At 35.4% G+C, this 13,198-nt stretch overlaps 1 protein-coding gene across 1 annotated transcript in view; it reads right to left on the bottom strand.

Moving 5' to 3' along the window:
* The window catches only part of TNKS (tankyrase), a 181,122-nt gene that overhangs the window by 21,201 nt on the left and 146,723 nt on the right, over window positions 1-13,198 (bottom strand). The window contains exons 18-20 of the mRNA XM_082374938.1: window positions 8,875-9,063; window positions 6,737-6,974; window positions 6,065-6,147 (exon numbers count right to left, since the gene is read on the bottom strand). Of these exons, the coding sequence (XP_082231064.1) occupies window positions 6,065-6,147; window positions 6,737-6,974; window positions 8,875-9,063 (510 nt within the window). The remainder of the gene's footprint in view (window positions 1-6,064; window positions 6,148-6,736; window positions 6,975-8,874; window positions 9,064-13,198) is intronic.

The following is a 13,198-nucleotide window of genomic DNA, read 5'->3' on the forward strand; positions in this document are numbered from 1 at the left end:
TCCCACTCAAACAAGATATTTTTATCTATCCATAGCTCTCTCTACCTTTATCCTTGCACATAGCATTTTAAAAAACTGACATATTAGGCCTGGAGCTCTGATGATTTTTATTGTCAAAATGAAATACTATATAGTGAGTCCGATCTCCTCAGTGCAAAAAGCATACATCATTCATTCTTGGAAATAGTTTACTTTATTGCTCCTAAGTGGCCATTTAAGAAATAATCGCTCCATTGCACAAAATGGGCAGTTCACTTCCAATCACCCGACGGAAGTTTTCAGCAGAGCTTTTAAAAAGCAACAGTTCTGAAATATGCATCTTTGAGACAGAATAGATCACAACATAATAGGAGTCTTCACATTTTTAGCTAGATGTGATTTTAATATAATTTGGAAACCATGCACAAGGTTTACTACGTTACTGATATTCCATTTTTTTTTCCTTCTAAACTTCACATAAGGTTGACATAAAAACAGGATCTCATATCTATGTGGTAGCTTCAATTTAAAGAGTCCTTAGCTTTTCTGAATTGATACGTTATCGTGTATGTCTGAAAGAAGCAGAAACCAGGCCAGCAAAACATAGTATTAGCTTCTAGAGAAGAAATGGAGAACATTTGATACATCTGTTCATTTTATATATAGCTCCAATCGTGAATGAAATGAATACCTTATTTAATACTCACAATGACTCATGAAATACTATTACTGTCCTTATGAGAAAATTAAGGCACAGTGAAGCCATGAAAATAGTACACAGAAGAGCTGAAATGTATTGCCATACTTGTCTTTCCTCTTGCTTTTCTTAAAAAGGATGACTAAAAAGTTAAAATAACTAAACATTAAATTTAGTTGCTTTGAGTTACATGGTACCCTATTTGTCCTCATATTTATCGGAATTGGCAACTGGAAAACCTGAAATGACAAGCTAAAGAATTTAGGTTTATGTTAACTAATCATTCATTCATACATAATATATTTAATGAGTACCTTCTGTATGCTAGATATTTCCAAAAAAGTAACTAATTAAACATTTCATTTAATTCTAAAACAACCCACTTCAGCTCAGAAAGGTAAATAACTGGTCCAAATTGGTAGTAAAAGAGTGGAGCCAGGGAACAAACAATCCTACCACTACAGATCATGCTATTTCCTCTACCAAGGAGATAAAAGGTAAACACAAATATTTGGTAAAGGTTGGTAAATGTTTTGGAGGAACCCCTATGGGAACTCTTAGGAAGATTACTTACTGGCTTGAGGCTACAAGTAGGGGAGGGAACAAAGAAAGGACTAGGAAGGGGGTCAGGAAAGGTTCTTAGAAGAAAGTAATAATTCAGCTAAGGAAGAGGACTCAGGCAGAGGAAGAAGGGAAGGGTGTTTAAGACAAAGGGAAGAGCATGTGCAAAAGGAAAATCAAGTGAGAGACTATAGAACATTTGAGAGACTCTAGTAATAAAGTTCATAATGATTAGCGTATAATGTACATACAGGAAGAAAAGAAGGGATGGACAGAGCAGCAGGCCAAGAGCAGATCTAATGGGCTTTACACACCACGTTAAGACAGTGTCCAAAACGTCCAAGGACACCTTTTCAGCAGAGCAAAACAAAGTTGTTTTTCAGGAGGATGGTGGTATGAAGGGCAGATCTGGAAGGGAAAGTGACTGAGAACAAGATGACGACAGGGTGGAGTGGATTGGAAGGGATGAATCGGGGAGCAATTTCAAAGGGACAGATGACAGGGCCCGGTAAATAGAAACGGTTAAGGAAAAAAAAAAATGGGGGTAAAGATTATTCCAAAATTCTGAAGCTGAGTGAATATGAGATTATTGTGTTAATAAAAGAAATGGAAATAACTGGAAGTAAAACAGGCTAGTTGGATTTTAGATATGTTTCTCCAAGATTCAAGACTTTTATACTGCTAGAAATATTTTTCTGAAAATTATCTTTAAATTAACTCATTTTAAAAAAACACAAAACCTTAACTTAGTTACATCCAGGAAATTACAAGTTTGTTGGGCCAGTTATTTATATTTAGCACACATTAAAACCAAATTATAGGGCTTCCCTGGTGGCGCAGTGGTTGAGAATCTGCCTGCCAATGCAGGGGACACGGGTTCGAGCCCTGGTCTGGGAAGATCCCACATGCCGTGGAGCAACTGGGCCCGTGAGCCACAACTACTGAGCCTGCGCGTCTGGAGCCTGTGCTCCGCAACAAGAGAGGCCGCGACAGTGAGAGGCCCGCGCACCGCGATGAAGAGTGGCCCCCGCTCGCCACAACCAAAGAAAGCCCTCACACAGAAACGAAAACCTAACACAGCCAAAAATAAATAAATAAATAAATAAATTTAAGAACAGTTTTTTTAAAAAACCAAAAAAAACCAAATTATAATCTTTAAAATGAATATTATCCATGTATCAGCTAAGCCATCTTGCACATAAAGCAAATGTCACTTCAAGAGTGTTACTTTAAGAAGGGTTGCCTCTTGTTTCTAAGATTTATTGATTTTCTCTGGGGTGGAGTGAGAAGAACTGGAGTTTTAATGAAAAAGGCCTTTCTTTTACTTGGGCTTAAAAGATTGCAGGCTAGAGTAACAGTAATTAGAACTAACTTTACAATCATGTTCATAATGAATTTCTTGAGTCCATGCCTTTGTCTTTAGATTCTGAAATAAAAATTTATATGGTCACTTTTCATGAAAAGTGTGGACCATAAATATGTTCACAAGGAATCTTCCAAGTCATGGCATTTATGTTCCAGGAATTGCAATGTAAATCAAATCAGTCTTTCCCACAGAAAAAGTATTCTAGTCAGGAAGCTATGTTATAGAGGAAGGGCCAAAGTGACACTGGTACTATACTTAACTAACTATAAAGGACATAGGTATGTATTATTTAATATAGAACTGGCAAAGTATATATGACAAACAAGTCAAGTTAGTTAAGAGACTTCTGAGAGAATAACTGTGAAGGTAAGAGGTGAGGCTATGATGCTATGATTCAGAGGAAGGACGTTTCCCTGGAACCAGAAATGAAAGAACTATGTTCCCCACTCCACTGAGAGAGAAGAATCTATCAGTAGGAACAGAGGCAATAAGATATTATGTGTCAAAGCATCTCAGGAAACAGAATGACTCTGCCTTAAGCTCAGTAGACAGGAACTAAATGGCTACAATACATACACCCTAACACTTCCCCTCACCTCACAAATACCTTGCCCTCATCATATATTACCGGACTGACATGTTAATGGCAGAATGTTAATGGCAGAAAATGCTCTGGGTAAGTTATGGAAAGGGTTACAGAAGGTATTACTCTATAACTAAAGGCTAGTCAAGTAACAACTGTAGTCAAAATAAAACTTTGATTGCTTGAAGATTGGGCCAAAAGACAGTCACACAGAGTTCAGTACAATGAATGGCAATATCATTTGTCTGGAGGAAAGAACTGTGCTAGGTAATATACAGTAAATGGAAGAGTCAACATATTGATAAAAAAAAAAAAGATACAGAAATTATTCTGGCAAAAGGAAAATCAATGGAACCATTTACCCAGAACAAAACTGAAGTGAAAAAGATAACAATGAAACTGATGAAACCAGGATAAGCTGTCAAAAGGACCAACCGTTAAGACTAAACTATTAAACTATTAAAATCAATAAAATGAGATAACCAGGCCACAGGAAATCAGTTACTATAAAAGAGAATACATGAAGTAAAACAGAAAAAAGAAAACATAAAATTATGATGCGAACTGACTAAAAGAGTAGAAACTGAACTCTTTTGAAAAACGGTTAATTGGAATTATTTGAATTAGCGTCTTTGTTTTTATTAAGCAAAGATATGTGAAATTTCACAGTTATTGTGGATATGATTTGGGAAGAAGGGAGATGGCTGGAATATGGCTTTAGCAGAGGATACTGCTTCTACAACAGCTTTAATACCTTCAAGGGAAGGATAAGGGAAAAAGAGTCTTACTGTTTAGGCTATTCTCATAAGAAATCTCCAAACCAGAGGGTGAATCAATGGCAGGTGAAGCTTAAAGGAAAAGGAAATTATTATAGCAGTTTATGAAGTCCTCCCCACCAGACAGAAGACACAACTGATGTTTCATTAAAGTATATTTTAAAAACTGGCACAGAAGCATCTGACTGGGAATTTTAACTATCTGGACTTTTGAAAGTATTATTATATTTTACAGGTAAGGCAAGTGATAGGTTAAATGCCTTAATCAGAATCAAGGTCTTCTTTTAGTCCAGTGCTATTTCTACCCAACTGTTTTGATCATCAAGAGCATTAAAGATCAACTACAATATATAATATGAAGAAATTCAGCTAAAAAAAAAAAAGACATTAGAAAATCTTAACATCGTAATTGATATGAAAAAGACCTGGGGTTTTTAATTAACTCTAAACTGACTACATGCTTACAAAGAAATCAGATGGGGCAAAGAGGCCAGTGAAGAATTTGGACACTATATCCATATAAAGAATAACTGAAAAAGAAGATGAATTTATGCTAAATTAGGAGAAACTCTGTAAGGGTGGGTGGTTGGTTGGTTGGAAGGGTAAATCCATGATAAGTTGACTAGGTCTTAGAAATATAAGAAGGGCTATATTATGTTGTAGTGAGCTGAATGGTGGCCCTCAAAAAGATATGTCCATGTTCCAATCCCCAGAACTTGCAAAGAATCTTTTTTGAAAAACTTTTTTTACATCTTTGCAGATGTAAATTCAGTTAAGGATCTTGAGATACGGAGATCATCTAGGACTATATGGGGAGGCCTTAAACTCAATGCAAGTGTCCTTACAAAAGACACACAGAATAGAAGACAGACACAGAGAAGGCATGGTGAAGATAGAAGCAGAGATTGGAAGGATGTGGCCAGAAGCCAAAGGGGCCTAGAAGCTGGCAGAGGCATGGGGCAGATTCTCCCCTAGAGCCTCTGTAGGGAGTGCAGCCCTGCCGATACCTTGATTTTGAACTTCAGGCCTCCAGAACTGTGAGGGAATAAATTTCTGTTGGTTAAGCCACAGATCTGTGGGAAATTGTTATGGCAGCCCTTTGAAACTAATGCTAGTCTAATATGTAGACTAGAGGTTAGATTTCTGTGCAAAACAGGGTAAAATGTAAACATAAGATTAATAGATTATACATGGGGCAGATTTGGGTGTACTTTAAATTACAAGCATTTTATCATACCTGCCCAAATTGTAACAAGTTATTGTCCCACATGGATATAAAAAGGGTAATTCTTACATCTGGGAGAATGACTTAGTGACCTCTAAAGATCCTTCCCATTCTAAGACTCTATGTGTATTAGTAATAGTCAAGTCAAACTCAGGAATTTATTATTTGATAGTTAATGGTAATAAAATCATACAGTGATAAGTTAAAAACTCATTATCCTGTATAAAAACAGAATGACAAACAGAAGGATCTTAATTCATAAACACCCTAATGATGACTTCATACTAAGACCTTCACAGCCATTTCAGATATATCTGAAAATAGGCTAAGTCTATAAGCATATGGCCAAGTTTTGGTTCAGCATTATTTTAGGCTCCAACTAGACAATGGAAACTTCATAAAGAAGCAATTTTTAAATCGTACACTTGCCCAAGAATTATTTTGCTATCCAATTTAATGGATAATTGCTTCATGAAGATTTTGCTAAATAGTTAACATAAAAATTTCTCACTGGTTTTAAGTGGAGTCTAGTCACATTGGTAATAAAATGAGATGGATAATGGCTAACACTTTTTGGAAACAAAATAATGAGGAAAGAGTTTGATAACATTCTTTTGCAGGGGTTTCATGGCCTAAGTTTTGATATGTAATAAAACATATTGAGCCAGACTGCGTATAAAGATACAACGAAATAACAGACTCTCATCATCTGTTAGACAACTTTGGAAAGAAGTATAAAAATACTAGATTCCTCTAGCTTTTTCAGAAATTTGTTTTGAGTTTTAAAAGAGCAGCGAAGAAGCAAAAAAGAAAGAACAAGTGGCAATTAATAACTCAATATTAAATTAAAAAGACTCAACTATATATGAGAGCTTACCTGTTCTGTTTCAAAGATGTCCCGAAGGTGTTCAAGACCAAGGCTTTTCAGGAACTGGCTAATATTCATGTCAAGACCAGCAACTAAAACAGACATACATTAAAGTTTTTCAGAAAGAAGTTTATCAATCTAAAGGAAGTTCCAGTATTTATTTAAAGCCGTGGCTCTTTGACACCCTTGGCTGTGCAGATGATTTTACTTCAAGTTATCTCGGAATTTGATGGGGAAATAAAAGCAGAGTTTATCTTATCAGTAGTACTTATATTAATATTATAAAGCATAATATAATGCTTTTAGTGAAATATTTAACAGTGGAATTTAAAAATCCAAATTTATCAGCTATTGTTTCAGCTTTCATTTATCAGCTATTGTTTCAGTTTTCATTTCTTACATAATCTCTCAGTATTTTTCTGATATAATTTCAGTAATAAGACTCACTCAGTTCAATAAGATACTATGGTTGGAAAAGGATATACTGGGATATACATAAGTAAGAACAAAGTAGATGCCAAAGAATTTATTCTACGAAGACATATTTCTTATAAGCTGTTTGTGTACATGAAAACTTACAGACAGGATGTCTTTAAGTGAGGTGTTCAATAATTACCAATAGAAAAGTGAATCTGTTCATTTAAAACCGCAAAACCAATACGCGTTCACAGGTGTACTTGCCTTCTCCTTCCTTCCTTTCTGCGCCCGCTGCGCCATCCCCAGCGTTAGACGCTCCTCCTACTGCCAGTTCTGCTAAGGGGCCGGTGAGGTTGTCTATGCTGCTAGCAGCAGACAGGCAGGAGGGGGTGGATGCTGGTGAGATCAGAGAGGCACTCACTACAGTAGCCTGAGGTTTAAAACAGGTAGGCAAGGCCTCTGGGGGCATGGCGTCTATCAGCAAAGCTCTGATATCGTCAGCCTAAAAAAAATAAATAAATAAAATAAAATAACACAAAAAATTACGTTTTAAAACAATAAGTTTCTCACTAAGGACAAAATGCTTAGTGAATTTTTCCTTTAATGGATGCTCCATTATTCCCTGTTGGTTTCTGATCATTCCTTCCTCCTTCCTTCTCTGATCCACAGCTCCAAAGAGTCCCAGTAGTTTCAATAGGTAGAATGGAGAAACTATACAATTAAAAAAAAATATCTCATCTTTTGAAGATCTAATGTGCAGCTTGGTGACTATAGTTAATAATACTGTACTATATTCTTGAAATTTGCTGAGAGTAGATCTTAAGTATTCTCACCGCACACACAGAAAAAAGTTAACTATGAAAAAAATCCAAGAATGTGAACTATGTTGACTCCTAGAAATACTTTTTAACACTAAATGAAAAGTGTGCACACAATTGTTCATACTTATTACACATGTATTCAAAGGACATGTAAATTAACAAAGATCTGAATAGAGTTAAAAAAATAAAATATTTCATCTTTCATCTAAAAAGGAGCACATTTTAGAATGCTGATTCTCAATCATCTCTTCTTTAGAAGGAGTTTCCATACATAGTATGTTTTGGTTATGCTTAACTACAATAATTTTTGTTCAGTTATTTAGTGCATACTTAATAATTTAATGTACAATTAAAATCTGGTGAAGTATTAAAGGGACAGCACTTATTTTGGCTAGCTTATTCACGAACTCTACAGTCTGCTAGGCACAACTGCTGTTAGAGTATGTGGGAGATTGTCCCCAAAGAGAGCCTGCAATCAATTCTTTCTTCCATGTACATCTGTGCCCCTCCTTCCATCAGAGGTGGCACCTCCCTTCCCTGGAATCTGGGTTGCCTATGAGTTTCTGTGACCAATAGAATGTAGAGGAAGTGATGTTCTGAGGCTTTTGAGCCAGGCTTTAAAAGGATTGGCAGTTTCTACTTCTTTTCTCTTAGAAGTCATCTTCCCATGCTGTAAAGAAATTTGAACTAGACCATTGAGTGTGAGATACTACGCAGAGAGAGGTACTGTAGGATTTAAGGCCATCCGAGATGCTGCAGCCTCAGCTGAGCTCCCAGCTAAAGGGAGCTGCCAGCACAGCAGAACTGCCTAGCTGAGCCCAGTCAACCCAGAGAACTTGAGGAATTATAACTGTGAGTGGCACTGTATTAGCCACTCACTTGGTTTTGGTTAAGCTACTAAGTGTTTTGAAAATTGTTTGTTACTCAGCAACAGATATATAAAACACAATGTGGCTTAGAAAAGTATTTTTGGTTAAAAAATTCTAAATTATGTGACCATACAGTAACGCCCTGATTTCCAGAAAATTCAGGAAAGATGTTTCTGTACTGTGTTTAATTCTGTAGTTAAATAGCATTTAACCACAAAAATTTAATTCTTGATTTTGAAACTATTTCTACAATATATCAGTTTACTTTTCCATCTTCAGAAGAATGATATACTGCTTAGAAGATAATTTTTCTTTGACTATCTCACCCCCTTAGGTAAATTACCATGAACATCAGATGCTCTAGAATAATAAGCCAAAGTAGAAGGTGTTAAGATATTTTACGAATACAATCTATATACAAGTTTTTCTATGAAGATATTTTACGAATACAATCTATATACAAGTTTTTCTATGATTCATGTTTTCCCTCCAAGTTAAGTATGGCAAAAAAAATTAACTTACTGCTTAGTTTGCCTTAATAGTTTTAAATTATATAAAAATGAGAACTTAAAAAAATTCATAAGGAAGGAAATTTGTTCTTCTTCCAAGAGATATATGCACCACTAGAGGTAAACCTGTTAAGCCCTGGAATTTACTGTCATTTCTGAAAGTATAACAAGTAATTCTAAATATTTTGAAATGAGGACTTAACCGTTGCCAGATCTAAAGGTGTCTGGCCTTCTTGGTTCTTCATAGTTGGATCTGCACCATGTGCCAGGAGTAGGGCACAAAGCTGTGTCCTGCCTTTTTGGGCTGCTTCGTGAAGAGGAGTAAATGCCCACTTGTCTGTTGCATTTACACATGTGTTGTATTTTATCAGTAACGCTGCGATGTCCACATGCTGAAGAAAAACAAAAGGATGCCAAGAGGTAAGAATGAGATTATTTGGTAAAGCTCCTTCAGTTACACTTGTTTTTATTTAACATTTCATTCCCTCTATATCTCTATTCTCATCCTTAACAGAAGTTTCTTCTATAAAAAAAGAATATTCATTGCACCCCTCCACCTCTATTTTGGACTTCATCTTTTCTTGCTTCCTCTAAAATATCAATTCCACAATTATTCTGTTACCCTGTAATTCTTCATGGGAGCTTTTAAAAACTTTTTTATTCAGCCTTATATTCAGATCTATCTTAAAAATAAACATATAAGATGAAACTATTACCTGACTCCAAGTTTCCTAATAATGGGCTAATCTGTCTGTCAAACTTTTCAAACCAGCGTCCTATAAGCATTGCTTCTCTCATCTCCCCATTTCTCTTTCTAACCTATTGCAACCTGATCTATTTATTGAAAGCACTCATCTCAAAGCTTCTCAATGTTCTTTCTTCAGCCTTTGGGAAAGTAACATAACAAAACAACATTTTACAAAAATTCGTCTGTCGAGCCAAAATGACTTAGGGGGTGGAGGAAATGTCAGCTGCAGACGCATTAACTAATAACCTGGGCATGAGGTGATAAGATCCTCAGCTGTGATGGTTAGAGAAGAACAGAAAAGAAGAGCTAAATTTGAGAAATTTTGAAGGCAAAAAAATCGGGTTTTGGAAAGACAAATTAACCACAGAGGAAGAAAGATGAAAAAAAAAAGTCAAAGGTGACTGCCTTTTTTCTTTTTTAATTTGGTCTAGAAGATTAAGAAAAAAAAAAAAGGTAGATGGAAGCATTAACAGAAATTGAGTAGCAGAAGTTTAATTAGGAATGAAACTATAAGGAAGGTTCACTTGGGGTATGTGGTTTCTGAGGTAAAATATCTAAGTAATGATGTTCTGTAAATGGTTTCACACAAAAGGTCAGAGCACAGATAAGAGGGTCATTTACTTATTCACTTACTCTCTCTTACCGACTCACCCACCAACCAAACATTTGCTGAACACCTATCTGAAGCTGAATTTCATGAGACTGGGAAGAGATGGGGAAAGTAAGGACAGAAGTATCCCAGGATAGAATATAGGGCATGTTTCTTCAAATTTTCCTTTAAAATTCCTTAATATTTTCTTTGCTCTCTTGAAGACACTCACTTCAAAAAGAATACGTACTTCTTCTGAGGTAGTATTAAAGTTTTTTTTTTTTTAATATAATTCAAATATTTGTTAATTTTAGGAAAAGTGATTTCAGAAAACAGAAGAAAATTTACTAGGAAAATACAAATCAGACAACTTCTAAGAAAGCTTCCATATTTGCTCTGACAATATAAAGACAACAACAACAATAAAAAAGAGCATAATCAGACTAGGGCTTCTGAGAACAGGCCATGTTTTGTGATCTTTTGGGGATTATGAATGAGATACATCATGATTATAAAATTGATTCTAACACAAAAGATAAAAACAGGTAACATTTGTAGTACTATCAAAATCACTTAAAACAAAACAGACCCCAGTGATTTATCTCCCTTATTCAAAGGATATATGTTGAAAAGAATAGTTATTTTTGTTCAAGCACGGAGTAATTTCAAGCTTCTCCCCAGTAAGGATATGGGGTGTTTAAACTAGGTTCCTGATGATTAGTTTTATTCTACTCCCATTTGGGTTGGCAGTATAATATAATTTGGTAGACTAATTTGTATAGGCTTCCAAAATTAGATAGTCCAAGGAAAATTATGTGTGTGTGTGTATAAAATGAATCATATATATGGTATGTATTATTAAACTTTCTTTATATTAAATTTATAGTTTATGCTTAGAGAAACCAGTTACATGCTTATTAAATTTGCTGACAAACATCTGAAACAGCAATAAACAGGAAATATACTGCTACCCAAGTAGACTAAAAACACAATTCTTAAATCTTTTAAATAGCCACACCACTGGGGCAAAAAAAGTAACTGAAATTTAAGGCTGACAAATGCAATAAATAAGCTACAGCTCAGTCCTATACAATACATAAGAGCAAAGTATTGAACTAGAAGGTCTAGAAAAGGAATTGAACTCTGCTGGAATGTTTGCAGGAGTCAATTTAATATGGTTTCAAAATTCAGCTGCAACACAAAATGCTTTAAACGACAAATGCAACAAAAAACACTGCAAGGGCCCTAATTTAATTTTAGAAAGTTGGGAAGTAGGGAGAAGAGAAACGTGTTTGGGTTCCAGTTAGAGCAATTTAATTGTACGACAATGTCATGAAATTCCCCTAACATTATACATTTTAGAGAAAGCATTAAAAAATGAAAAATTTGAGAGAGAAAACTCAGCAAATTGATTTACTCTTATGAGATAATAGAAAACTACATGCTGTGTGGTAAATAAATATCAATGCCTTATATCTACTGAAGAGCAAAAAAATTAGTTGTCTTCTATAAATGTATATTAAAAAAATAATATAAGGCATTAAAATACAAAACCACTAAACAGGATAATGCACCTTACCATTAATATATACTCTCATGAAATCTGTAACTTTTATTTAAACTTCTTAAACTATGTCTTTGTTTCTCCTTTTGGAAAAACTGAAGTGGTAAGTTCTTTCTACATAAAAAGGCCCAAAGACACACAGAGAGCTGACAGAGCTCTCCAGAGGAAAAAAGGTAAAATATGTATCAAAGAATGATGACCAATAAATGACAGCTTAAGTAACTTGATGCAATTTCAGATATCTCACACAATTATTTTATCTGCAGGCTATCAGTCATTACCCACTGCTGAAGTCAATTAATCTGTCTATTTAATACTGATACTGAGCTGGTCAAACATACAGCTAACTCCTAAGGCTGTGAGATGTAAAAGTGACACACAGACCTTCTTCTGACCAGCCCAGTATGAGGGCTGTGTGGATCGAGTTATCTCATAATAACTGTATTCCCTTGGATTTGGATAGAATGCACTTTCCACACGCATGGTCCTACCTAATTATCACAATAACCCTGTAAAGACGGTCTCAGCATCTAAGTTTTACTAGTGAGGACAGTGAAGATTAGAAAGATTAAGGCAGTTGCTGAAGACCTGTGGGTTATGGAAGAAAAGATTAAAGACTAGATCCCAGGTGTTCAGATTGCAAGTTCAGGTCTCCATTTCGCCACATCTGCCTGCATGGTCTCGCTAGACTAAAACACAAACGTCATTTCCTGACAAGTTGAAAATGGCAGAGAGTATGATATCAGGGAAAAGCTATTTAAGTACAGATCATTGGGTAACCCTATACCTAAAACTACTCTACCAATAGCCTTATTTTAAATATAGAAGCCTCTATTCCATACAAAGTGCCACCAAAATCTCCTTCACAAAACTATCGTTTCAGGGCGGTACATCATATACAACATGCAGCCAGGCCAGTCCAAGCACCACTGATACTAATACTATATAACCAGTGTTCTGCCACCCTAACAGAGACCTATAATTTCATTAAAATATCCAGCCAAGGCTTATGTGCTATATGAATAAAAAGGGGCTTTGGAAATACATATGGATTTATATGTCTAGAGATAATGAAAATATAATTATATCTACCCCTTAGCTAAAGTAAGATAAAGTAGCTTAAACATTTTTTATATCATGGTTAACCTTGGTCCTCATTTTAAGTCTACTAATTGGATTGAGATAAATACAGATTTGATGTGGTTACTGACAACAGGTTATATGATATACAAATTGCATTAGATAAAATTATTTCGTAGAGCAGAGATTCTCAATGGAGGGAATGACCTTACTTACTGCCAACTGAAAATCACTATGAGATGTTACTGGGGGTGGGAGGGTGGGTATATGTTGCACCTGGTAAAAACATGGTAACCAGAACAAGTCAAGAAACCACCAAAGTAAAGGTTTTAGTGAATAAGAGTACATAGCCATTAGCTCACAGATATTTGATTTTTAAGTTTCCAAGTTTAATACAAGAAGGATTTGTAGAGTGAGTCAAAAAATCCACCCACACACTAAGGCAAAAGTACTTGCTACAAACATACTGTCTAGCTCACTAGCATTCTTTAGTAGAAGGATGGGATGAACCAGGTTGATTGAAACCTCTACCAAATGCCCTCTACA

The sequence above is a fragment of the Balaenoptera borealis genome, assembly GCF_965194805.1.
Source record: "Balaenoptera borealis genome assembly, chromosome: 21".
NCBI lineage: Eukaryota > Metazoa > Chordata > Mammalia > Artiodactyla > Balaenopteridae > Balaenoptera > Balaenoptera borealis.